General features: G+C 47.3%; 1 protein-coding gene across 3 annotated transcripts in view; it reads right to left on the bottom strand.

Moving 5' to 3' along the window:
* Positions 1–26,441, bottom strand: part of LOC119973863 (sodium-coupled neutral amino acid transporter 3-like) — a 133,218-nt gene that overhangs the window by 97,144 nt on the left and 9,633 nt on the right. The window contains exon 1 of one of the 3 annotated variants that reach the window (XM_038812353.1): positions 14,187–14,305. The exons of the other annotated variants lie outside the window; for them this stretch is intronic. Within the exon in view, the coding sequence (XP_038668281.1) occupies positions 14,187–14,262 (76 nt within the window). The 5' untranslated portion in view covers positions 14,263–14,305. Of the gene's footprint in view, positions 1–14,186; positions 14,306–26,441 lie in introns of those variants that run through there. 3 annotated transcript variants of the gene reach the window in all.

Here is a 26,441-nt window from a genome sequence, read left to right as displayed (position 1 = left end):
CTCGCAGATGGAAGGATGCCAACAGGAAAATGCTGAGTTAAGGCCACCATGATCAATTACAACAAAATCAATACCATGGATGCAAATAATATGCAAATATGAACAAAATATGTTGGAAATATACAGCAGGACTAGCAGCTTCTGTGGGAGAACAGGGCTGAAAGGCAAATCTCCCAAAAAGATTACTCAGATCGGGATTTTTCAGCCGTGACTGCCCAGCGACCGGAGATTCCCACCTGAGGTCAATAAACCTTTGCATGGTCCCCATCCCAATCGTGCAGCGGGCGTGGCTGAATATGGATTGTAGATGGAGTTGGAACCAAATTTTGCCACGCAGTCGTGTGTGTACAGGGAGTAGAGTAGGGGGCTAAGTACGCAGCCTTGTGGGTCCCCAGTATCGAGGACTATTGTGGAGGAGGTGTTGTTGTTTATCCTTACTGATTGTGGTCTGTGGGTTTGCGGGTCAGAAAGTCGAGGATCCTGTTGCAGAGTGAGGAGCCCTCAGTGTCATTTTGGGCATGAAAATCATTGCAATTCACGCCAGCTGTTCTGGCAAGAATATCATCGGGATCTTCCCATATTTAGTGCAATAAATGGGTGCTATGTCTTTTCGTCCGACATCATTTCGTCCAACGACACTTCGTCCACGTCTTTTGGTTCAACGTCTTTTTGTCCGCACGTCTTTTGGTCCAACGTCTTTTTGTCCGCACGTCTTTTGGTCCTACGTCTTTTTGTCCGATGATTTTTTTCGTCAAAGACTTTTTGTAACTTGACTTTTTGTAACTTGCTTATTAGCACTCCACTCCACTCCCCACATTAACTTTTTGTAAATAGAAATCTTCTCTAATGCACATAGCAAGGTATAATATGCAATAAAGGATTTTTATTACCGGTCTCTTTCCTTTAACGAGCCTCGTTAAAGGATAGTTATTATCATTCTCTTTCCTTTAACGAGCCTCGTTAAAGGATAGATATTATCGTTCTCTTTCTTAATTCGCCCATCCCGAAATGGCAAAGTTCATTGTGTCAATTTACATCAATTTTAAGTAACTTCGGGAATTTTAAGTAATTAGTAAACTCTTAGATTTTTTAACTGCATTTTTAGATTTTTTAACTGCATTTTTCAACTTGCATTTTACTTGCATTTTATCAATTACTTGCATTTTAGCAATTAAATTCACTTGCTGTATTGTACTTGCATTTTATCAATTAAATGGTTTTATACGGAGTTAATTTGTAATTGGATAATTGGACAAAAAGACGTTGGACCAAAAGACGGGCGGACAAAAAGACTTTGGACCAAAAGACGTGGACGAAGTGTCGTTGGACGAAGTGACGTCGGACGAAAAGACGCGACACGCAATAAATGAACCTCCACATGAATCATGCCGATTTGGAGTCCCTGGTAACTGATTCACCTGATCTGGGACTCAGCAGCGCACTGTTAACAAGAGGAAGCTGCATTTAAACAGTCTGCACTCACTCCCAGTCAAACCAGGAGGATGGCAGCGCAGCAACCTGCTCTTCGCTTCCTGAAGGGAGATCTGAACAGCCTTCTGGACGCTGTGGAGGAGAGACGGGGCACCTCGTACCCCCAAGTGTGTAAAAGACCCAGAAGCAGCGAGGTTGATCCAAGCCTGGGGTGTAGTGGTTGTGGCAGTCAGTACCAACAACCTGACATGGAAGATCGGCGTCCAATATTGCAAGAACCTGAATGATCTAATTCGAACTGCAAGTGACCACCTTTCTCCCCCGGCATCAGTCCCATCTGTCACACCTGGAATGTCACCATTAACCCACTCCCTGACACCTCACGGCTCCCACCACCCGACTCCCCCAGCATCTTCCTCACATCCCCTGGCATTCCTCATCATGACCCCTTCCTGGCTGGGTGCAGTGCCAACATATGAACCTGCTGAAGGCTCCCTCCCAACCCACCATAATCTCCTTTCCGTGTCCCTCGCAGGAGTAGACAGCCCATAGAAGGGAGATGGAGAAGGCAGGTGGGAGAATGCCCAAATTGCGTCTCTTAACCTCCTGTGAAGAGAGAATGATGGAAATAGTGGGGGAGGCACAGGCGAGAGCCAAAGTCACAGCGAGGTTGGCCTGCACCACAGAAGTGAGGATCCATTGAACCTTCATCTATTTAACCTGTTTCAAGTGAGCCCTAAGCTGCCCAGATCCTTGATCCTCCCTTTCACCATGTTTCTTGTCTTGCAGGATAGACACCTGATGTGGCCGGGCCATCTGGGGTCACCGCTTCCCCGTGACCCCCGTGACCCCCTCGATGGAAAGCTCCGAGGAAAGCACCGATCAGGCATCACAGGCGTCACCCGCACCGTGCACCAGCGCAGAGACACACGCCTTGGTGGGCGAGATTAGCAGACAGGCTTCTGGGGCACAATGTAGTGAGCACCTCACAGCTGCTGGTGCCCAACAGGTGGAGGCAGGAACTTCCAAGGAATCAGGAAGTCGGAGGTTGGCTAGATCCCAGGACATAGTCGGACCCCAGCCAGATGTCGAGCCTCTGGAAAAGGTTCTCCCCCAGCTGCTGGAGATGCAAAGGCAGAGCCGGGAAATCCAGAATGGGGTGTCAGCAACATTCCGGCAACTGTAAGGCCGATTGGAGGTGTCCCAAAATTTCAGGTGGAGGAGATGGTGACGGCATTGCATAGCACCCAGGCCAACAATGCAAGGGTGGCGACCACAGTGGAAAGCCTGGGGCAGAATCTCTGAGCCATGAGTGGCAGCGTCCAAGGCATGGCTCAGTCTCGGAGGAGCATGGTTGAGGGCCTTGAGAGCATAGCCCAGTCACAGAGGACCATGGCTGATAGCTTCTAGAGCATAGCCCAGTCACATAGTGCATGGCTGAGGGGCTCCAGAGCCTGATCCAGTTGCAGAGGTCTATTGCTGAAGTCTCTCACAATCATGCAGACACTGTTGCACCTCCAGGACTGGCAGCGCCTGTTGACACAGATGCTTCAGGAGCTCATTCCAGCTGCCCCAATGTCCGACGGAGTAGCTCTGGAGTCTACGAGAACACCGAGGGAGGAGGAAGTGCTGGAGCCCATCCCGGGGCTTTTCACCCAGGAGACTCAGGCAGCTTCCAGGTCTTCTGAGACCCACTTCCTGACACTGGTGCATCTTAGGGGCAGTGGGCAAGACAGGGTTGCTCAGGGACACCAGTGACACCTGAAAGTCGGCTGGGTCCTTCCAGGTCCAGGCCCTCCAGAGGACGCTCACCAAGGGCATTTCAGGCTGCAGGGCGCGGAGTACAGCAGGCCGCCTCCACTTCTGATCTGCATCCTGGGGAGACACCTGGATGTAGCTGGACAACGCACCATTAAGAAGTTTTGGGAGCGCGCTCCCCGACAGGGGGGTGAGTGATAGGGTGCTATCAGGGGTCTGGGTCGGGGAGGGGAAGATCTCGGACATCTATAAGATTATGCAGGAGGTGGAGGAGGTACCAGTAGAGGAGCTGAAAGATAAGTGGGAGTTAGAGCTGGGGGAACAGATAGAGGACGGGACATGGGCAGACGCCCTGGAGAGGGTCAACTCGTCGTCGTCATGTGCGAGACTAAGTCTCATTCAATTTAAGGTACTGCATAGAGCCCACATGACGGGGACAAGGATGAGTCGGTTTTTCGGGGGTGAAGACAGGTGTATTAGATGTTCGGGAAGCCCTGCGAATCATGCACATATGTTTTGGGCATGTCCGGCACTGGAGGAGTTCTGGAAGGGGGTGGCAGGGACGGTGTCGAGAGTGGTGGGGTCCAGGGTCAAGCCAGGATGGGGACTTGCGATCTTCGGGGTTGGGGTGGAACCGGGGGTACAGGAGGCGAGGGAGGCTGGAATATTAGCCTTTGCGTCCTTGGTGGCTCGGAGGAGGATCCTGATTCAGTGGAGGGACGAAAGGCCTCCGAGTGTTAACACCTGGTTAAACGACATGGCAAACTTCATCCAATTGGAAAGGATCAAATTCGCCCTGAGAGGGTCGGTGCAGGGGTTTTTCAGGCGATGGCAACCCTTCCTAGACCTCTTGGACCAGAGATAGAAACTGAGGCCGTGACAGCAGCAACCCGGGAGGGGAGGGGAGGGCGGGAGGGAGGGGGGAGGAGGGGACAAAGACGAAGGAAGTACGGTAGCGGTGGTGGCACGGGCAAGGCCTGCCCGAGGACGCTGCTAGAAATGATAAGTTGGTCTGACTGTCGGTTCGCCGGCTGGGGGGGGGGGGGGGGGGGGGGGGGGGGGGGGGGGAGACACGCGAGTGGGGGGGGGGGGGACTTTTTTCTTTTTCTTGTTAAGTAGGGGGGTTTGACTTTGTTTTGTTATAATTTAAATGTAAATGTAGGGGGGGTTAAAATGTTTGTATTTTGAAAATTTCTTCAATAAAAATTATTTAAAAAAAAAGAAGTTTTGGGAGCACTGGTGAAGGTAGACACCATTGTTAGGGAGTGGATAATTGTAACTGTAAATAATCACCATAAAGGAATATCGTACCTCAAAGTACCTCTGCCTTTGATGCCTTTCCCACAGGGGGTTTATCTCCCTATCGGTCCTCCTACAGGCCCTCGAAGCAATCCCAACAGTGAGAGGCCATGAGACCCACAGTGAGGAAGAGTTCGCGAAAACTACAGGAGGGTTTTGTGAAGCACGCTCTCATTCCTCAGCAAAAGAATTAACAAAACAGAATACAAAGTTGCCTTGACTCAAAGATGGCTTTTGTTACATTCCTGTGCTTAATTTATGGACATTGTGTTTGAGAATATAAATTATGAAATTGTCCCAACATGGTGAGACGGGGGTGTGGGAGAATTGCAATTCCACAGACGATGAGTTCCTGATCTCAGCAATGTTGTCACGGGGAGTTACGAGTCACAACCCTAATTGTATGATCCATTGTTTTGGAACACGTACGGCCCACTCCATCCTCAGAGCTTTTCTTTCTTACTGTTTTCCGATAGCTGAAGTGTAGAATATAGCCACAATATTTAAGCTGTTCCTGGATACCATTATTGCGTGCACATCAGCTTTTAGATGATTAGTCAGGGAGGTTAATTAATGGAAGAGGCTCATAAACGTAGACAAAAAGTGCAGTAAACCAGAGGACCGGGAGGGATTTAGAATTTGGCAGAGGATGACAAAGAAGTTGACAATGAGAGATGACATAAAATCTGGCAGCCATCATGGAGGTGGGAAATGTGAGGTCATCCACATTGGAAGGAAAATTGGAAAAACAGAATTGACGGGATTCTCTAATAATTGGGCTATGTCCCCAATCCGGCGTGAAAGCCGGCCAATATTTCTCAAAACTTCAGAGACTGGGAAAAAGGTTTCACAGGAATCTGGGTGTCTTTGTACACGAATTACAGAACGTTAACAGGCAGGTACAGAAAGTAATTAGGAACACAAATGGTATATTCAACTTTATTTCAAATAGATTGGAGCAGAAGAGTGAATAAGCATTAGCGCTATTGTACAAGGACCCGATCGGCGGGTACACCTGGAGTACTCTGTACAGCTTTGATCTCCTTGTCTACAGAAGGATCCAGGCTTGGGGAAAATACAATGAAGGGTAATTCTTGGGATGGTGGGATTGTTCAATGAGGAGAGATTGAGTGCTCTGGGATTGCGAAGAATGAGAGGTGATCTCAATGAAACATAGAACAGTTTTGATATGGTAGATGCTGCCTGGGGAGTCTAACCATCGTAATCTCAGAATAATAGCTCGGCCAGTTAGGACTGAGGAATATAAACGCTTCTTCACTCTGTTATGGGCCAGGGTTTAGAGAACCCCAAAGTGTATCGTGGCGTTCACCTGACCCACAACTTTAAATAGATTGTGGTATGGGGAGCACACAGCCCACTCTACAGGTGTGGCACAGCAGAAATGGAAAAGTATTTTTTAAAGCAAAACAATGTTTCTTCTATAAACTCAAGTTAACCTTTTTAAAACATACAGTGAACATCTTAGCAACCATTAATTCAAATACAACCCCCAAAGAAGACAACACTAAGTAATCCTTAAGCTGTCCTTTTAACATCCATAAGACTTAAAAAAGAACTTTTAACAGAAGCACATCAGGTTAAAGTCACTACTGTGAGCAGTTATTAGTTTTAAATCACCACAGGATTGATTTACAGTTTTTAGATTACAGAGAGATACTAATACCCCTTCTGGCTGTGACTGCAGCTATCCAGCTCTGAAAATGGAACTAAAACACACCCTGCAGCAAACAGCCTAAAACAAAAGTAAAAAGCTGACAGACAGCCCAGCTCACCCACTCTGACATCACTGATAAACACCCAATTCTTAAAGGTACATTTCTTAAACACCCATTTCTTAAAGGTCAAGTCAAAGGGTCCTGAATCTTTGGAATTCTCTGTCCCAGAGGATTGTCGATGCTCAACCATTGAATATATTCAGAACAGTGATTGACAAATTCTTGGATACTGAGGGAATTCTGGGATATGGGGATAGTACAAGCAGGCAGAATTGAGGTAGAAGACTGGCATGATTGTACAGGAAGGCAGAGCAGGCTTGAAGGGCTGAATGGTCTGCTTGCTCTTGTTAAAATTACCCATATATTTATGTTCTCACATCTAATCCATGTTACCCTTCAATGAGATTAATCCTTCTAAAGCATTCAAAGCTATCCATTTTTCTATATGGCAAAACATGTTAAACCTAAATAGAATCTTGGTGAGACCTCAATTAGGGTATTGTGCTGAGTTGTGGGCCAGGATTCTCTGAGCCCACGCAGGTCGGAGAATCACCGGGGGGGGGGGAGAATCCTGCCATGCTGTTCTGATGCCGGGCCGCCGATTCTCTGCCGACCAGAGAATAGGCGCCAATAGCGATCGCGCGGTCGCCGCGGTCAGGGGTTGCTGAAATAGGCCCCCACGGTGATTATCCACGGACGACGGGCCAAACTACCGCCGGGTTCCACCCGCGTGGTTCAAACCTGGTGCCAACCGCCGAGAGCCGATGTGGACATCCTGGTGGGGGGGAGCGGGGGGGGATCTGACTCCGGGGGGGGACCTCCATGGGGTCCAGGCCTACGATCGGGGGCTTCCACAATCTGGAGGGGACCTACCTCCTTCCACGCGGGCCCACTGTTCAGTCGCCGACATGTTGCTCCACACCAGCGCGGAGACGGCAATCACACGCATGTGCCGGAGTGGAGACAGCCGTCACACGCATGCGCGGACCCGCGCCGGCCGTGCACAGCCGGCGTTCTGCGCTGGAGCAGTGCACAGCACTCCGGCACCCTTCTTACTGGGCCTGGAGGCTCGTTGACGCTGGCGTCGCTCACGCCGGTTTTGACGCCGGCGTCAACACTTGGCCGCGATATCGGAGAATCCCAGCCGTGGTCTCCAGATTATAAAAACAAAATCGCGCCAGCTGCGATTTCGCCATCGGGGTGCGGAGAATCTAGCCTGCTGTTTCCACTTGTGGGGAATTTAAAACTAGGGGTAGGATTCTCTGTCCTTTCACGGCAGCGGGATTCTCCATCCGTTCACGGCAACGCGATTCTCCGTCCGTTCATGTTAGCGGGATTCTCCGAAAGTTCACGCTAGTGGGATTCTCCGTCCGTTAACGGCAGCGAGATTCTCCGAAAGTTCACGGCAGTGAGATTCTCCGTCCGTTAACGGCAGCGAGATTCTCCGAAAGTTCACGGCAGTGAGATTCTCCGTCCGTTAACGGCAGCGGGATTCTCCGTCTGTTAATGGTAGCGAGATTCTCCGAAAGTTCACGGCAGTGAGATTCTCCGTCCGTTAACGGCAGCAAGATTCTCCGAAAGTTCACGGCAGTGAGATTCTCCGTCCGTTAACGGCAGCGGGATTCTCCGTCTGTTAACGGTAGCGAGATTCACCGAAAGATCACGGCAGTGAGATTCTCCGTCCGTTAACGGCAGTGAGATTCTCCGTCCGTTCATACCAGCGGGATTCTCCGTCTGTTCACAGCAGAGGGGTTGTCCATCGCTCATGCCAGGGTGATTCTTCAGTCCCGCTACAGTGAATGGGAGGTTTCGCTGAGCGTAAAATTCTCTGTCCCTCGCTGGCAGCGATGGCGGGATGAACCCGCGACGGAGAATCACTGCCTTAAAATAAGGAGTTCCGCAGAAACGTCTTTACTCAGGGACTGGTTCGAATGCAGAACTTGCTGCTGCATGGAGGTGAATAATGTAAATACATTTCAGGGAATGCCAGATAAATGCACGAGGGAGAAAGGAATAGAAAATTATGCTGATGGGGTAGTTGAAGTAAAGTTGGGAGGAGACTCACCTGGAGCATTAGCACTGGAACAGACCAGTTGAAACAAATGTCCTAATTCTGCGCCATAATTTTTATGAAGCTCTATTTAATCCTACACTCTGAGTGTGGAGTTGGTCAAAGCACCAAATCAGAGAATCAATAGTTCTGTCTCCAACCCAAAAAAGCTGTCATTCAGCTTCCCTGCTGGGAAGGAAGGATTGTTGGATTTCCCAAGTGAACCCCTCAATTAAGTTACAGCTGTTTGCCTCGCACGCCGTCAAGTCTGATATTCTCTCTGCAGATTTAAGCTCTGGGAACAGAGGCCGCTACGTGTGGCTGAGTATTTGAACAGCAAAGTGCTGATGTTCCTTTCCTCTACTTTTCCCTGGAACTCTAACTGGCATCGGCTTTGAGCTGAGTTGACGTCTGCTTACGAACATTTGCCTGAAAGTTTGTTGACTTGCATTTCTCCTTCAAAGTACGGTGAACATGAAATAGATTTTTCCTACCTATGCCAATAAAAGCCGTGACCTTGTTTTTGACCTTGAGCAGCCTATCGTCATGTCGATGCTTTCCATTAACTTTGCAGGGTTTTTTTCTGATCTGTTGGGGTCTGGACTAGGCTACGGTGTTGCTGATTCCATTTATTCACTTTGCTTTTCTCCAAAAAAGTTGCTAAACTTCTGCCCGCTGGTTGCTTTTATCAAATAACTTTTCACTCATGCCCCAAATGTTTGAAGATTAATTTCTGTCTAAAGGTTGCCGCTTTTTTTCCCATTCCAAATGTTTCTGCTCAATATCCTCTGGAAAGCAAGGTTGGAGGGTCAGTGAAAGATTTCTTAAAAGCCCTGGCTCCTACAACAAGTTGTCTGAGATTATTCACCTCTCTCATGGGGTAAATTCAAAGATCTGGCGTTCTCTGTGGCCAGCCATACTTCATGGTAGCATGGGCTTGTGGGAACAGGACAAGGCCATTGCTACCCCGCCAGCTGTTTTGTTAATTAATTCATTATTCAATCAATTATTGATCTGTACCTCAACACCCATTTATCTGCCTTTGCTTCAAATCCCTTGCCTACCCTTACAAAAACTTAGCAATCTCAGTTTTTCAACTGACCTCGTCTCAACATCTTTCTAAGGAAGAGAATTCCAGATTTCCACTAGTATTTGTATGCAGAGGTGCTTCCTGTTATTTTACCTTGAATGGCTGAGCACTAATTTGATAAATATAATAGACTCCTCCATTTGGGGCCTCACGGTAGCATGGTGGTTAGCATCAATGCTTCACAGCTCCAGGGTCCCAGGTTCAATTCTCGGCTGGGTCACTATCTGTGTGGAGTCTGCACGTCCTCCCCGTGTGTGCGTGGGTTTCCTCCGGGTGCTCCGGTTTCCTCCCACAGTCCAAAGATGTGCGGGTTAGGTGGATTGGCCATGCTAAATTGCCCATAGTGTAAGGTTAATGGGGGGATTGTTGGGTTATGGGTATACGGGTTACGTGGATTTAAGTAGGGTGATCATTGTTCGGCACAACATCGAGGGCTGAAGGGCCTGTTCTGTGCTGTACTGTTCTATGTTCTATCTGTGGAAATAGTTGCTCTCTATCTACCCGGTCAATTCAGTTGACATGTGGAAAATTGGGACACATTTTTAAAGTACATAAGGCTGAAGATATGATGCATGCTGTTATGATTGTGCAGCTGCTATTAAACTTGTATGGGTAATTCCTTGTCCTGTATTCCTTCCTAGTTGAGAATAATTCCAACTTATAATAAAGTAAAGAGTTTCTGTGGCAATGCTAATTGCCCAAGATCAGAAGGAGCACGGTTAATAGGATAAATCCATAGTTTGGTGGGAATAGTTTGTAAACGTTGCAGGATTGGCCACAGCTCCTTCTCTCCCTCGTCCTTCACCCCACAGTCTCCCTTACCAGTACTCCATTATCATTTGGGTAGACTGTTGGGTAATTGAAATATTAGACAATTCAAATTCTACTCTCACTAAGCTGCACATCGGACCGAAGCCTCTTTATAATGTCCATGCACCACCAGCGATTGCTGCTTCTGCACTTGGGTGGCTCAAACAGCCATTATAAAAGTTTTTTGTCCCTTCTAATTGCCGGTAACACTTGCCTTGCACTGCCAGTTCCCAGCCACCGCATACACACATTGGCATGTGTCACATATTCAATTTTGTTTACTTCTAAAATGTACCACCAACTTCCCACAAGGCTCGTCCTTCAACCTCAGCCAGCCAACAAAAACGGCTCGACAGTTAAACAGCGCCTTAACACAATACAAGGCGTCCCAGGGTGCCTTACAGCAGGAGTGATGGATACCGAGGGGGAAGTAGGACTGAGCTTGAGGAAGGTGATCAATCACACAGCCAAAGTGGTTAGTTTGAAAGAGGCTCTTGAAGGAGGGGGGAGTAAAGAGATTTTGGAAGAAAATTCTGGAGTGCAGAGACAGCAACCATATAAGGAAATGTCACAAGTATGTTCGGACCATAAGCATAGATTTAATAATAATATATCTAAGGATATGGCCCTATGGAATACTCCGGAGGCTCTGGCAAAGACTGGTTCAGAAATGTGATTAACAGGGGACGAGAACAATTTACCTGTTTGGACTCCAAGGTGGATATTGTTCGGACACAGTGGGAGAATGAAAATGAGAATTCTTTTCTGAAACATGAAGAATCTCCATGTTGGTAACAGTCTGTTGACTAACTGCATGATCTGTGCACTGACTCAGTGTGAAGATGATTCTTTTTTCTTGCACAGCATGGGTAAAAGTTGACTCACACACACAGATTGCTGCTTTTGAAAAAAAAAAGTCTTGGGCACCCCGCAAGTATGTCATTCACAGCACTGAACAGATCAGGTTGGAAGGTTGGAATGATTACTAATGATTTTAAGGCTCCAGTAAAAACAATGAATGTATTTAAAATGGAGCAACACTATCAAATAGCCTCTTTGAGTTCCGTAGCTTTTGAATAGTAGGCACTATTCATACGTTTCCATACCCAGAAACACAGGACCTGTGTTTGGTTTTCAAAATGCACGCGTTCTCCTTTTATAGTAAATCTGCAAGGAATTATGTGACAATAGCCACAGGAAAATTACAAACTTGAAATAGAGTTGTCCAAAAATACCAGCAAATACATCTTAAAGTTACAGCACTGGAGAGTTTTCAAGCAGGTGGGGAGGTGGTGGCATAGTGGCACTGTCACTGGGCTAGTAAAGCAGAGGCCCCGAGTAATGCTCTGGGGACCCAGGTTCAAATCCCGCCACTGCAGAAAGTGAAATTTTAATTCACTAAAAATCTGGAATTGAAAGTCTAATGATGATGACCATGAAACCATTGTCAGAAAAAAACATCTGGTTCACTAATAGGGGCAGCAGGGTAGCATGGTGGTTAGCATAAATGCTTCACAGCTCCAGGGTCCCAGGTTCGATTCCCGGCTGGGTCACTGTCTGTGCAGAGTCTGCACGTCCTCCCCCTGTGTGCGTGGGTTTCCTCCGGGTGCTCCGGTTTCCTCCCACAGTCCAAAGATGTGCGGGTTAGGTGGATTGGCCATGATAAATTGCCCGTAGTGTCCTAATAAAAGTAAGGTTGGGTGGGGGGGGGTTGTTGGGTTACGGGTATAGGGTGGATACGTGGGTTTGAGTAGGGTGATCATGGCTCGGCACAACATCGAGGGCCAAAGGGCCTGTTCTGTGCTGTACTGTTCTATGTTCTATGTAATGTCCTTTAGGGACGGAAATCTGCCGTCCTTGCCTGTGTCTCCAGACCCACAGCAATGTGGTTGAGTCTTAAATGCCTTCTCAAAGGCAATTAGGGATGGGCAATAAATGCTGGCCCACGAATGGAAAAAAAATTCTTTGATGTAGCCCGTGTTGAAATGTCCTTTCAAAATGTTGTCTAATTGGAGAAAATGGTAGGTTTCCCAAAACAAACCTTTTACAAAGGTTCTTAATCTTTATGCTTAGTCAAATGTGTTAAATGTCCTATTAGTGCTAGTGATGCGGCCATACCATTACCCCAACACTAAACGGGTCATAGGACGCGATTCTCCCGTGAGAGAACAAAGAGCGGGATTCTCCGTCCCGCTGCCTCCTCCGGCAGCGGGATTCTCCATCTCGCCAGCTGGCCAATGGGGTTTCCCATTGTGGACAGCCCCACGCCGTCGGGAAATCCCCGCCAGTGAGAATCCAGGCCAAAGTCTGCGAGTAAGCACGTTCAGCAGTGTGTTTCCCGGTGCCCGCAGTGCTGAGAAACACATGGCTATTCAACGCGACTCACATTGTATAAGGGGGCCTGAACGGGGAACGCGCGGCCGAGACCGCACGTAGCCCCGTTTTGTACAGAGGGGTGCTCCGCTCGCCGGAACTTCCCAGTGTACCGAGAGATCAGGGCGCCATTTTTAAATGGCGTCCTGATTTCCAAGGCCCACAAAATAGTACCCGAACGCCCGATGGGAAATCCCCACAACACCCAAGCCAGGTAGCCCGGCCCAATGGCGCACATGCAACAAATGCCAGCTTAGCATCTTGGCAGTGCCAGATTGTTGTTGGTGCACTAACTTACTGCCTTTACTCAGTCTGTCCTCTGTGACTCCAGCCCCACATAACATGGCTGAATTTTAATTGTGCTTTAAAATGGCCTATCAAGTCCTTAAAGAACAATGGGGGTGGGCAATAAACTCTAGTCTTAACAGTGACTCCCACAAGGGCAATCAGTTGGCAGTGTACACACTCCAGTGCGCTCCACTACTTAATTGGACGTAATATTAATAAAAGGATTCTCGTGAATCAAAACTATCCAACCAGATTATTCCACACACCCAGCCCTGTGAGGGGGCCGAAAGAGTTTTTAAAAAGAATGCAGCCAAAATCTTCCGTCCTCGTTTGTGGCTGGGATTTTCCGGTGCCACTGAAAGTGAGTGGAGTTTTGACGGGAATGTCAAACTTTCCATTCTCACTCGTAACTTCTCCACCACGGACAAGACCAGAGCATCCTGCCCTACATTTGACTAAGTCAACCATTTAAATATCTATATTTTGAATAAGACTTGAACTGTACAATTGTGATCAAACACTGGTACATTAGAATTGTACTTTATGTTCAAGTAGCCTACTCTGAATTATGTTACACAAAACGTAGGTAGTTGCCACTATATTAAAATTGGTCTGTGATGTCCTCAAAGTTATGTGGTAACACGCACGTACCTTACGGGGTGGGAACAATTAACTGCCCCACGTACCTTGCAGAATATGAGCTCCCCATTAATGGGGTGGGCACCTCTAAACTGGCTGGTATATAAAGTTGGCCAGTTAGGTACTGGCAAGGCAGACCCAGTTGGGATCTGCCGTGTGACGCGTATAATAGTTATTGTAAATAAACTAAGTTTCTTCGAACGACTCGGTATGGATTTCTTCGTGGCCTTCTAAAAGTTACATTCTTTTCACCATTAAAGGTTCATCATCTGTAGATCAGCTTGATAGTGCAGGCTGGTAGCACAAGGGAGGAGAGGCAAAGCAAAGCCATGCATAAGAGGTAAAAAGAGCATGCGCCAAACCACAAAATAATTACAGACCAGATTCCTGGTTTCTGGAATGTCCCTGCTGATCCTTGTTGTATTAAAGGAGAGATAGGATTGGGGGCACAGGGGAGGAATCCTACATACACCACAGCGTAAAAGGGCCAATTTTCATCTAATTGCTAATAAACATCTTTCACGTGCTTTCACTGTAACAGAAAGAGGTACAGGAATACACCATACAATCTCTGAGTGGTAAATTCAGTTACCAGGTTGCTCTATACTATGCCCCAATGTTTCTTCAGAATACAGACCATCCCACATAGGTAATACAGTGCATTATTCCAAAACCTGAAAAACCGGGCAATTCTGCCTAACACACGATGTACCGAATTGCGTCATTCTTTTCTTCTTTAAACGAGAACTTAATTTATGCCCATTCCCTCCTTGTTCCATTTGCTCCATTGCATCCTCAACCCAGCCAGTGCCAGCTCCTCACGCCCCCTCAAATTGTCTCGGCATCAAATACAGCGTCAGACATGTCACAGTGCTGAGTTCTCACGTCTGTGTGCCTGGGAAACTGGGTCAATCCATAAGCGGATGCGACGCAGCAATAATCTGCTCATTTGCTTCTCTTCCAATGTAATGGCTGTGCCTGAGATCCTAAACAGGAGGAATCTTCTGATTAATTGGGCGAATGTTCAACTCAATTTCGTAACAACATTATTGATATTTAAGCAAATTATTAGAATGTTTGTTACTCTACGTTTGTGAACTGCACTAGTATCAAGAGGGATTTGCACATATACAGGGTTCACCTTTTGAGAAGGAGGGGATTTGTTTGCTTTCCTTCTTGCGTTTTCATTTCTAAAATGCTTTCCCAGCTAGGATAACAGACGCCTGCCTAATCTCTGCCAACAATGCTCAACAGCTGGCTGCTAGGATTTACCCTCATGCCCACCAGTCCAGTTTTCCCTTCCTCCTGCTTGGCCGGAATTTTTGCCTCAGACTCGCCGCTTTGTGCCTCACAGTCGAGACTGTAAGTTCACTGCTACAAAAACCTTGGACAAGATCTCATGGACAAGAGCACGGCAGCTCAAGTGGATAGCACTGTGGCTTCACAGCACCAGGGTCCCAGGTTCGATTCCCCACTGGGTCACTGTCTGCGCAGAGTTTGCACGTTCTCCCCGTGTTTGCGTGGGTTTGCTCCGGTTTCCTCCCACAGTTCAAAGACGTGCAGGTTAGGTGGATTGGCCACGCTGAATTGCCCGTAGTGTCCAGAAAGGTTGGGAGGGGTTATTGGGTTGCGGGGATGGGGTGGAAGTGAGGGCTTAATGTGGGTCGGTGCAGACCTGATGGGCCGAATGGCCTCCTTCTGCACTGTAAGCTCCATGTCATGTCATGTTATTGAGAGGCAATCCTTGGCTCTGACGTTCTGTGCTGACATTTTTCCGCTGGGATGGGAATCCGGAGGAATGACAGGAAAACGGGTGGAACATTCCCTGAGGCAGTCAATTCAGAAACCACCTCTGGGCGTGCTGACCAATCAGGGATGGTGGGCAAGTAGCAGAAGCGGGAGGGCCAATCAGAGTGCGTGAAGGGAAGGATGGTTGGCAGCGTTGCTGAGGTGAATGAAGACAGACAGAAGATGGAAGTGTGCTATTGATGCTGGAACTAATCCTAATATCCAGAACACAAGGTGTTTCTGTCTAGTAGGGAAATGCTTTCACTTGAGAGTATTTGCCCACAGATGCACAGAATAAAACCAAGATTCTTAGTTAGATTATCTGCAGATTTTTTCATTCATCCATGGGATTGCGCATCACTGACCACCATTTATTGTCCATCCCTAATTGAACTGAACGACTGAGGGCATTTAAGTGTTACCCACATTGCTTTGGATCTGGAGTCACATGTAGGTCAGATTGGGTAAAGGAGGCAGATTTCCTTTCCTGAAGTACATTAGTGAACCAGATGGTTTTTTTTTTACAACAAACCACAATGGTTTCATGGTCATCATTAGACTTTTTAGTTCCAGGTTTTTATGCAATTCAAATTTCGCCATATTTCCTGGTGGGATTCGGACCCAGTTACCCAGAGCATTAACCTGGATCTCTGGACTATAAGGGAAAATACCACTACACCACTACCTCCCCATTTCATGATGCGTTAGCTGCCTGCTGTGCTCTTGCCTCCTACAAGAACACGAGCAGCAGACATTGCAGGGGTCTTTGTCATTGTCCTAGAAACAGATCATTAGTGTTTTAATGGTTTAATTAGTTTTCCCATCACCATGGCCCACCCCTGGAAAATCAGCAGGCGGTGGGAAAACATTGGGGAGCCTGTCCCAGTGTACTTTAAAAAAATATTCCCACCTCAATCCATATCCAAGGGGCTGGGGAAACCTTCCCCCCTTTGTCTCTGTGAATATTGGAAGGTATCAAGCCACATATGGGCCGTCATCTACCGGCCTCATTGAACCCAACTTAGGACGTGACGAAGCCATTAAATCTCGTGAGGGGCCCCTTGCAAGCTTTAACGGCCCAGTCAAGCCTCATGAGGTCTAACGGGATCTCGCAAGGCACCGCGATCGGGATCCTGCCCACAATGAGTGGGATCCAAATTTGCATTTCCAGTGTGCAGTGAGGCTCACATGAATGTGTTCATGCCGGAGTTACCCAAGAGGCGCTCTAATGCCTGTGCATCATAGAACCCCAGCAAGCTCTGTTTAGCACTGGTCTCCACCAATGTGGACCAGGTGTATTGGTACTTGGGCGGTCTCCCAGGCCCTAGGTGGCCGTGCTCTGGGCAGAGTGGTATTCTGATGCCACCCAGGCACCATGTCACTTCCAGCATGGCACCCTGGCAGTGCCACCTGTGTACCACCCTGGTACTGCCAGAGATTGGGGTGCCATCTAAAAATGGTGTCCCAATCTCTTCCTGCACAGGAGCTCGTTAGAGCAGGAAATGGGACTGATGTGGCCTCGCCGGGGCATTCCTCACTGAAATGAAGCAGAGTCCCATATAATAATGGGGTCATTCTCAGCACTGCCAGCGCCAGGAAACTTCCGGCTAAACGAGCCCGATGCGGGACTCTGTTTCATTTCCATTAAATCGCACCCATGGTATCTTAAGTAGGGTGTGTTTTAAACTAACTCACTATGCGGTGAAACCACTGGGTTGGGTGGAATATCCCAGCCAATAGTACTCCCTGTTAACTGGCCTGGCTCAAAATCCTGGAATTCCACAGTACTGCGGGTATGCCTATAACAGATGGGCTGAAGTGGTTCAAGAAAACACCTTCTCAAGAGCAATTAGAGGGGGGAACAAATGCTGGCCTATCCAGCAATGCTCACAGCCCATTAAATATTTTTTTTTAAACTTTAAATGAGAGCATGATAGAGGGAAACATGAACAAGCGTTGTGCCCAATCCTGTCAACTTTCCTATGCGTAGATTAGGTACTCCAGTCCTGGTACTACAGCATTGAGAGTCAAACAGCAAAGCAATTTGTTGTATTTACACACTGACACCATTTAAAACCAAATATTTAAAGTTGTTTATGTAAAGAAGTTTGCAAAGTAGTTTGAATGAAGCAATACTTGCTAATCACAATGGCCTGGTCGTCACAGTAAAGTGCACTTCGCCATGTGTCACAGGAATGGGTAATCATTCAAGGCAAATGTACAGGGGTGAAATAGATTTTTAGACACAGGAAGCACGTTATGACAGTTTTACACCTTGGGCTGAATTTTAGGGTGGGAAGGTGGCTGGAGGGCATGCTGCCTAGCCATCCCCCACCTTCCCCCAACCCCCACAGAAGGAAAATTGGTGCCACGCCGACCAACATTAAACAAGGCTGTCCCACAGGCAAAATGCACTTCGGGCGGCCTTAAGAAGGTGGAGGTCGGACCTCCGCACCTCAACTGGAGACAATCCAGCTCGCGAGAGTCTCTGGCTAATCTGAATAGCTGCCAGCTCTAGCAGTCTCAGCAGCAACCACCCCTCCATTCTGGCATCGCTCGGATTGCAAGGAGACCCCCAAGCTGAACACAGTTATGGCATCCAGGCCCAGATGGGTCTAGGATTTTGGACAGATGGACCAGGGAGCCTAGGAAAGGGGGCCAGGTGTGTGGGGTGTAAGGTTTTGAAGAGCAGTTTGGGAGGAACAAAGGGAGTCGTAATATCTTGGGGGGGGGGTTCTGACTCCCGTCTACCATCACACGGCAACCTTATCACGGCGTGGACAGCATATTGTTCAGTTCAATTGGCTTGTTGACATGTTCAATTGCCTTCTGGTTATATTTTTAAGAATGGTGGGTGGCCTGTCGATTTTGGAGTCTATCCGCCTACTGTTTTATGGGAGCCAGGTTGGGGATATGCCTCCCTTTTTGACATGCTCACCCCTTCCCAAAATACATAGGAAGGGGGCTTAAAGCCTAGCCCCTTGTGTCATAACTAACACTATCTACTGGTTGTATTGGTCCCATGGGGCTGGGCTAGGGGCAGAGAGAGATGTAGCTCCTCTCACCTCTGGTGATGAGGAAGGGGTAGCTGGGTATATAAGCCAAGCCTAAATGATACGGAGTGGAAGGGCTGCAGTTCGTGACTCTCGATTAATTGGTATTTGCTGTTGATTTGGAGCACAACTATTATTTCTCACTAATTAAATTGTCCTATGATCCCCCCTCCAAGAAAACAGGCAATATGTTTGTCAAATGCTACAATAAAACGCGTATTATGTTTCGGATGGTAACACTTCCGAGGAAAAGATTCCAGAGGCTGGGAAAGCAATGCACAAAAGAGCATCACTGATATTCCATCAAACTACTCTATCCTGCCTTCTGTATGTGTTTTTTCACTATGAAGCATTTAAAAGAACCAATAGTATCAGAATGGTAATGTTGGTAATGATAGTTGCTAATTTCCTGATTTTGTTGCGACTAAGTTGAAGATATGAACTTACTACTCTTCCAGTTCGGAGGCTGGGGGAGTTATGGCTGGCTAGCGATATGACCTGCTTCACCAGGAATGCCATAGGATGAGAGGTTTGCTAACAAAGCTGAAACTCTATTGCAGCCAATAGTTAGCTGAGGATGGGAAGTAATGTATTAGGATGGATGTGAGTAAATTAAAAACTTCATGTGAAATACATTTACATACAAAATAGAAGCAGGAGAAGGCCTGCTCTGCCATTCATTATGATCATGGCTGATCATCAGGTTCAACACCCTGATCCAGCTTTCCCCCTCCATAACCCTTGATTCCCTTAGCCCCAAGAGCTATATCTAATTCCTTCTTGAAATTACACAACATTTTGGTCTCAACTACTTCCTGTGGTAGTGAATTCCACACATTCATCACTCTCTGGGTGAAGAAATTTCTCCTCACCTCAGTTATCATAGAATCATAGAATTTACAGTGCAGGAGGCCATTCGGCCCATCGAGTCTGTACCAGCTCTTGGAAAGAGCACCCGACCCAAGGTTCACACCTCCACCCTATCCCCATAACCCAGTAACCCCACCCAACACTAAGGGCAATTTTGGACACTATGGGCAATTTAGCATGGCCAATCCACCTAATCTGCACATCTTTGGACTGTGGGAGGAAACCGGAGCACCCGGAGGAAATGCACACGCACACGGGGAGAATGTGCAGACTCCGCACAGACAGTGACCCAAGCCGGGAATCGAACCTGGGACCCTGGAGCTGTGAAGCAATTGTGCTATCCACAATGCTACCGTGCTGCCCAGTTCTAAAAGGTTTACCCCTTATTCTCAAACTATGACCCCTTGTTCTGGACTCCCCCCACCATCGGGAACATTCTTTCTGAATCTACCCTGTCTAATCCTGTTGGAATTTTATAAGTTTCTATGAGATCCTCTCACTCTTCTAAACTCAAATGAATATAATCCTAACTGACTTAGTCCCTTCTCATATGACAGTCGTGCCATCCCAGGAATCAGCCTGGTAAACCGACGCTGCATCCCTCCATAGCAAGAACATCCTTCCTCAGATAAGGACACCAAAACTACACACAATACTCCAAGTGTGGTCTCACCAATGCCCGATACAATTGCAATAAAACATCCCATTCCTGTGCTCAAATCCTCTCGCTATGAAGGCCAACATACCATTTGCCTTCTTTACTGCCTGCTGTACCTGCGCGCTTGTTTTCAGCAACTGATACACGATGACACCAAGGTCTCGCTGAGTATCCACCTCTCTCAATTTACACCCATTCAAATAATAATCTGTCTCCTTATTTTTTGCTACCGAAGCGGATAACCTCACATTTATCCACATTATACTGCATCTGCCATGCATGTGCCCACTCACTCAGCCTGTCCAAATCCCGCTGAAGCATCTCTGCATCCACCCCCCAGCTCACCCTCTCCCCCAATTTTGTAGCACCTGCAGATTTTGAGATAATAGATTTAGTTCCATCGTCCAAATTATTAATATATAATGTGAACAGTTGGGGTCCTAGCATACATCCTGTTAGACTTACCATAAAAGTTGCATCTGAAGGTACATCCTTCGAAACGTTAAGACTTGGACAAATAGCAAGCAGTTCCAGTTTACATAAAAATATGAATGAAGCTTGAATTACGAAGCAAAGTTAATTATATATTCAACACAACAGACCTCAGGAAGCCAACACAGATCAACTAAATGATGCTGAACAAAGCACATACCCCTACACAGGACAAGCAGATATCAGAGACACTCAAACATACTAAAAGAGAAAATAAATAAAATGGTATGGTTCCGCATACTTATAACCTTCTCCTCACTCTAGTCTATCAGTCCACGCTCAGCAGGCAAGGCTGCACGTGATCCAGATGGATGGTGGATTTTTTTGTGTGGAATAATCAGACAGAGCCACCAGCAATGTTTACCATCAGAAAAGTGACAATTTGTAGACACATTCAAGTATTTGGAATTTTGTTTATTTTTAATGCTTCCATTGCTTTCCAGGCTGTGTTGAGCTTTTCGCAGCATATAGAAAGATGTTTCTAACTCATTAAGAGCAGGAAGCCCTGCATAATCTACCCTTGCAAATAAACATGCTGAAGATTTGCTCTAAAATTATATTAAACGTTAATAAAACTGTTGTGCCACTAAGCTAACCAAAGCAGCCTCACTCTATACCAGACAAACAATTTCTCTCTTTTTTTATCACATGTACATTCTCTAGGCTATCATGTCCCTTTTCGTCCGTTTTTTAGAAAGTATAAGTTGTACTTCTTAAACGCACACATGCATTGTTAATCAACAATACTCGATTACGTTACTCCTTATATGTAAAATGTCAAATTCAACTGTAGCTATAATATTTAAGTGCATTCCACGGGGAACTGCATTGTGGCCACTGCTCATCACTATTAACTACGTATTCTTCAGGGATTTCCAAATGCTTTGTTCTACAGCCATTATTTTTTATAAAGTGCTTGGGGCTGGAAAGAGAAAGTAACTGAACCATCCAATAAAGAGCAAGTGCATTGAAATCTGAATGTTAATTCGTTTTCTGATCTGATGAAACAGAATGTATCAGGCACCATGAAAATTCAACAAAAACGTACATGTGTATAGCACCTATAGTGTATTCAAATACCTCACAGTGCCCAAGACTTGGGATTATACAGGAGGAGCGGTAGAAAGGAAATTATAATAATCTTTATTATTGTCACAAGTAGGCTTACGTTAACACTTTAATGAAGTTACTGTGAAAAGCCCCTAGTCGCCACATTCCGGCGCCTGTTCGGGTACACAGAGGGAGAATTCCGAATGTCCAATTTACCTAACATCACGTCTATCAGGGCTTGTGGGAGGAAACCAGAGCAAACACACGCAGACGCGGGGAGAACGTGCAGACTCCGCACAGACAGTGACCCAAGCCGGGAATCGAACCTGGGACCCTGGCGCTGTGAAGAAACAGTGCTAATCGCTGTGCTACGGTGGGTAGGTTGACGAAGACACTTCTGCACAGCTACATGTAGAGAAAGCCTTCTTTGAAAATGGTGAGCGGCAGATGCAGATGGAAGGTATCGGGAGGACGTTCAGGAGTTTGAGAGTTCCAGTATGCAGTGAAGACTTTATCCCTGGTGACAGTTTAACTGGAGGGTTTGAGTCGAGTGGAACAGAGTTGGAAGAGTGAAACAAAATACCGAGGATGCAGAAAATTCTGGAAATATTCAGTAAGTCTAGCAGAATCTCTGGAGAGAGGAACAGAGTTAACAGTTCAGTTCAATCACTTTTTAGAAACTGCTCTGTTGAAAGATGATCGGCCTGAAAGGTTGACTCTTTCTATCTCCCCACATGCTGTCAGACCTGCTGCGCATTGCCAGCATTTTTTGCTTTTATTGGCAGACCCAAGAATAGAGTGTGATGAAAGGTGGCGTAGAGTCTGAAAATCAGCGAGGCAGACAGAGAGAGAGACAATGTTCCTGATAGTGCAGAGAGACGGCAATGCCAAGGCGCAAGAAAAGAAAGGCACAGTAACTAAACCACACTCAATGAAGCAGAGGCTAGGATTTTAAAAGGCCCTGGGTGGTTGGCTGCTGCGAAAATGCCGAGGGCTGCGCAGCGCAGTCCAGCCCCTTGGCTATTTCCCCAGTGGCAGAAACGAAAAAAGCCCAGCGGCATGTGCTGAATGGAGACAGGTGGCCATTGAAGTGTTTAAAAGCTCCCCCCCCACCAACCTGCCCGCTGTCGTATTAGAGGCTGTTATTTTCATGGAGGCATCCTCCTAGAAGTTTTGCAGGGGTCACCTTGGTTTCCATAGACTCCATGGTGTGAAGATGAGTCTCCAGCTCCGTGTCAGCATTTGAGGGGCTACCCCCCCCTCCAATCACCGGGGTCAGCCTGCTTAGCCCCAGCACAGCATCAAGTTTCTTACCTCCCCTTTGAGGCAGCCTCACAATGGAAGCTCTCTTGTGCGCTCCTTGCAGCCTTAGCAGCAGTCATCTCTCTTGCTGGTGTAGCCAATGCGACTGAACCCCAGCCCTCTGACTGGGCTGCAATGCCAAGCACCAGCCCACCACCCTTAACTGGACCTTGGGCCCCGCAGCAGCCTCTTAATTAATGGTTACTGGGAAGATTATTACTGCATTCCTGTTGCCGCCCCTACAGGCTTCATCAGGCCTTACTTCATACTGGGTAAACTGGGTATGTTTTAAAGCAATGCATTCCCATAATCTATCTTTTGACACTAAGGGGCAATTTGAACATGGCCAATCCACCTAACCTGCACATCTTTGGGGTCCTGCTCCTTCACTATAATACTGCAAAACTTTCCATTTCAGGTATCTATCCGAGCCTCTTTTAGATGAAGTTAAAATTCAAGTGGCTTCACACTGCAGAACAAATATTGCCCTCATCTCTTCCCAGCCGTTTGCCTAGGAAACCCTTTCAAATTATGAACATCTTTCTAAAATCCCCTCTTAAATTTCTCTGCTGTAAGGAGAACAATCCCAGCTTCTCCAGTCTCTCCATTTGATGAGGCCTCTGTATCCTCTCCAGGTTGAAAATCGAAGTGAGTTGCTCAACAGCCTTGCGTGGGTTGAATTCAGTCGGTGTCAGGAGTTTCAGTAACACAAACGTACAATTTTATGCATCCAGAGCATAAAACAACAACAACTTGTATTTATTTAGCACCGTTAACATAATAAAACACGCCAAGGTGCTTCACAGGGCTGTTGTAAAGCAAAGATTTGACACCGAGACAAATAATGAGATATTAGACCAGATGACATCCGGACAAATGTGAGGTCATGCATTTTGGAAGGTCTAATGCAGGTAAGGAATATACAGTGAATGGTAGAACTCTAAAGAGTTTTGAAAGTCAGAGAGATCTAGATGTACAGGTCCACAGGTCACTGAAAGGGGCAACACAGGTGGAGAAGGTAGTCAAGAAGGCATACGGCATGCTTGCCTTCATTGGCCGGGGCATTGAGTGTAAGAATTGGCAAGTCATGTTGCAGCTGTATAGAACCTTAGTTAGGCCACACTTGGAGTATAGTGTTCAATTCTGGTCGCCACACTACCAGAAGGATGTGGAGGCTTTAGAGAGGGTGCAAAAGAGATTTACCAGGATGTTGACTGGTATGGAGGGCATTAGCTATGAGGAGCAGTTGAATAAACTCGGTTTGTTCTCACTGGAACGACGGAGGTTGAGGGGCGACATGATAGAGGTCTACAAAATTATGAGGGGCATAGACAGAGTGGATCGTCAGAGGCTTTTCTCCACGGTAGAGGGGTCAATTACTAGGGGGCATAGGTTTACGGTGCGAGGGGCAAGGTTTAGAGTAGATGTACGAGGCAAGTTTTTTTACACAGAGGGTAGTGGCTGCCTGGAACTCGCTGCCGGAGGAGGTGGTGGAAGCAGGGACGATAGTGACATTTAAGGGGCATCTTGATAAATACATGAATAGGATGGGAATAGAACATAGAACAGTACAGCACAGAACAGGCCCTTCGGCCCTCGATGTTGTGCCGAGCAATGATCACCCTACTCAAACCCACGTATCCACCCTATACCCATAAACCAACAAACCCCCCCTCCCCTCCCTCCCCCTCCCCCCTCCCTCCCTCCCCCCCCCTCACCCTCCCTCCCCCCTCCCCCCCCTCACCCTCCCTCCCCCCTCCCCTCCCTCCCCCCCCACCCTCCCCCCTCCCTCCCTTCCCCCTCCCTCCCCCACCCCTCCCCCTCCCTCCTCTCCCCTCCCCCCTCCTCTCCCCCCCCCCCCCCCTCCTCCTCTCCCCTCCTCCCCCCCCTCCTCTCCCCTCCTCCCCCTCTCCTCCCCCCCCTCCTCCCCCCTCCCTCCCCCCCTCCCATAACCTTACTTTTTAGGACACTATGGGCAATTTAGCATGGCCAATCCACCTAACCCACACATCTTTGGACTGTGGGAGGAAACCGGAGCACCCGGAGGAAACCCACGCACACACGGGGAGGACGTGCAGACTCCGCACAGACAGTGACCAATCCGGGAAGCGAACCTGGGACCCTGGAGCTGTGAAGCATTTATGCTGACCACCATGCTACCGTGCTGCCCTTTTTATAGAGGGAATAGAGGAATACGGACCCAGGAAGAGTAGAAGATTGTAGTTTAGTCGGGCAGCATGGTCGGCACAGGCTTGGAGGGCCGAAGGGCCGGTTCCTGTGCTGTACTTTTCTTTGTTCTTTGTTTTGTTCTTTGTTATGACCAAAAACATGGTTAATGAGGTAGGTTTGTAAGATTGATTGAAAGGAGGAGAGTGTGATAGTGGGGTGGAGAGATTTAGTGAAATGACCCACTATAAACAGACAGATCAAGAGATTGATAGGTTGCTGGACAAATACAGAATTACCCAGAGCAGAAAGCAACCCTACGGTTCCAGAGGACCAGACTGTGGTAAATACTGAGAGAAGAACACACAAGAACATAAGAATTAGGAGCAGGAGTAGGCCATTCAGCCCCTTAAGCCTGCTCCACCATTCAAAGGATCATGACTGACCCAATTGAAGCCTCAACTCCACTTCCTCTCTGCCCCCCAAACTCTGGATTTCTTTATTGATCAAATGATAATAATCTTTTGTTGTCATATGTAGGTTTATATTAACACTGCAATGAAGTTACTGTGAAGAGCCCCTCCTCACCACATTCCGGCACCTGTTTGGGTACACAGATGGAGAATTCAGAATGTCCAATTGACCTAACAAGTATGTCTTTTGGAACTTGTGGGAGGAAACCGGAGCACCTGGAGGAAACCCACACAGACACAGGGAGAACGTGCAGACACCGCACAGACAGAGACACAAGCCGGGAATCGAACCTGGGACCCTGAGGCTGTGAAGCAACAATGCTACCCACTGTGCTACCGTGCCGCCCTATCTATTTAACTCAGCCTTGAATACAATCAATGACCCAGCCTCCACTGGGGCAGAGAATTCCACAGACTAACAACACTTAGAGAAGCAAAATTTATCCTGGTCTCTGCCTGAAATGGAAGAGCCCTAATTGTTAAACTGGATTTCCTTGTTCTAAACTCCCTCCCAAAAGGAAACATCCTTCAGGTATGTACCCTATCAAGTCCCCTTGAGATCTTATATGTTTCAATAAGATCACCTCTCATTCTTCTAAATTCGAATGGATATCATAGATTATCATAGAATTTACAGTGCAGAAGGAGGCCATTCGGCCCATCAAGTCTGCACCAGCTCCTGGAAAAAGCACCCTACCCAAGGTCAACACCTTCACCCTATCCCCATAACCCAGTAACCCCACACAACATTAATGGCAATTTTGGACACTAAGGACAATTTATCATGGCCAATCCACCTAACCTGCACATCTTTAGACTGAGGGAGGAAACCGGAGCACCTAGAGGAAACCCACGCACACTCGGGGAGGATGTGCAGACTCCGCTCAGACAGTGACCCAAGCCGGAATCGAACCTGGGACCCTGGAGCTGTGAAGCAATTGTGCTATCCACAATGCTACCGGCTGCCCGTATAGGCATAACCTTCTCAATCTTTCCTCAAAAGACAACCGCTTCATCCCAGGAATTAGCCTAGCGAACCATCTACGAACTGCCTCTCATGCGATTATATCCTTTCCTTTCCCTCTGTACCATAGAGTGCTGTAGTCTCTCTATTT

Source organism: Scyliorhinus canicula, chromosome 11 (genome assembly GCF_902713615.1).
Source record: "Scyliorhinus canicula chromosome 11, sScyCan1.1, whole genome shotgun sequence".
NCBI lineage: Eukaryota > Metazoa > Chordata > Chondrichthyes > Carcharhiniformes > Scyliorhinidae > Scyliorhinus > Scyliorhinus canicula.
Note: the sequence above shows the minus strand (reverse complement) of the source record. Positions and strands in the feature narration are given on the sequence as shown.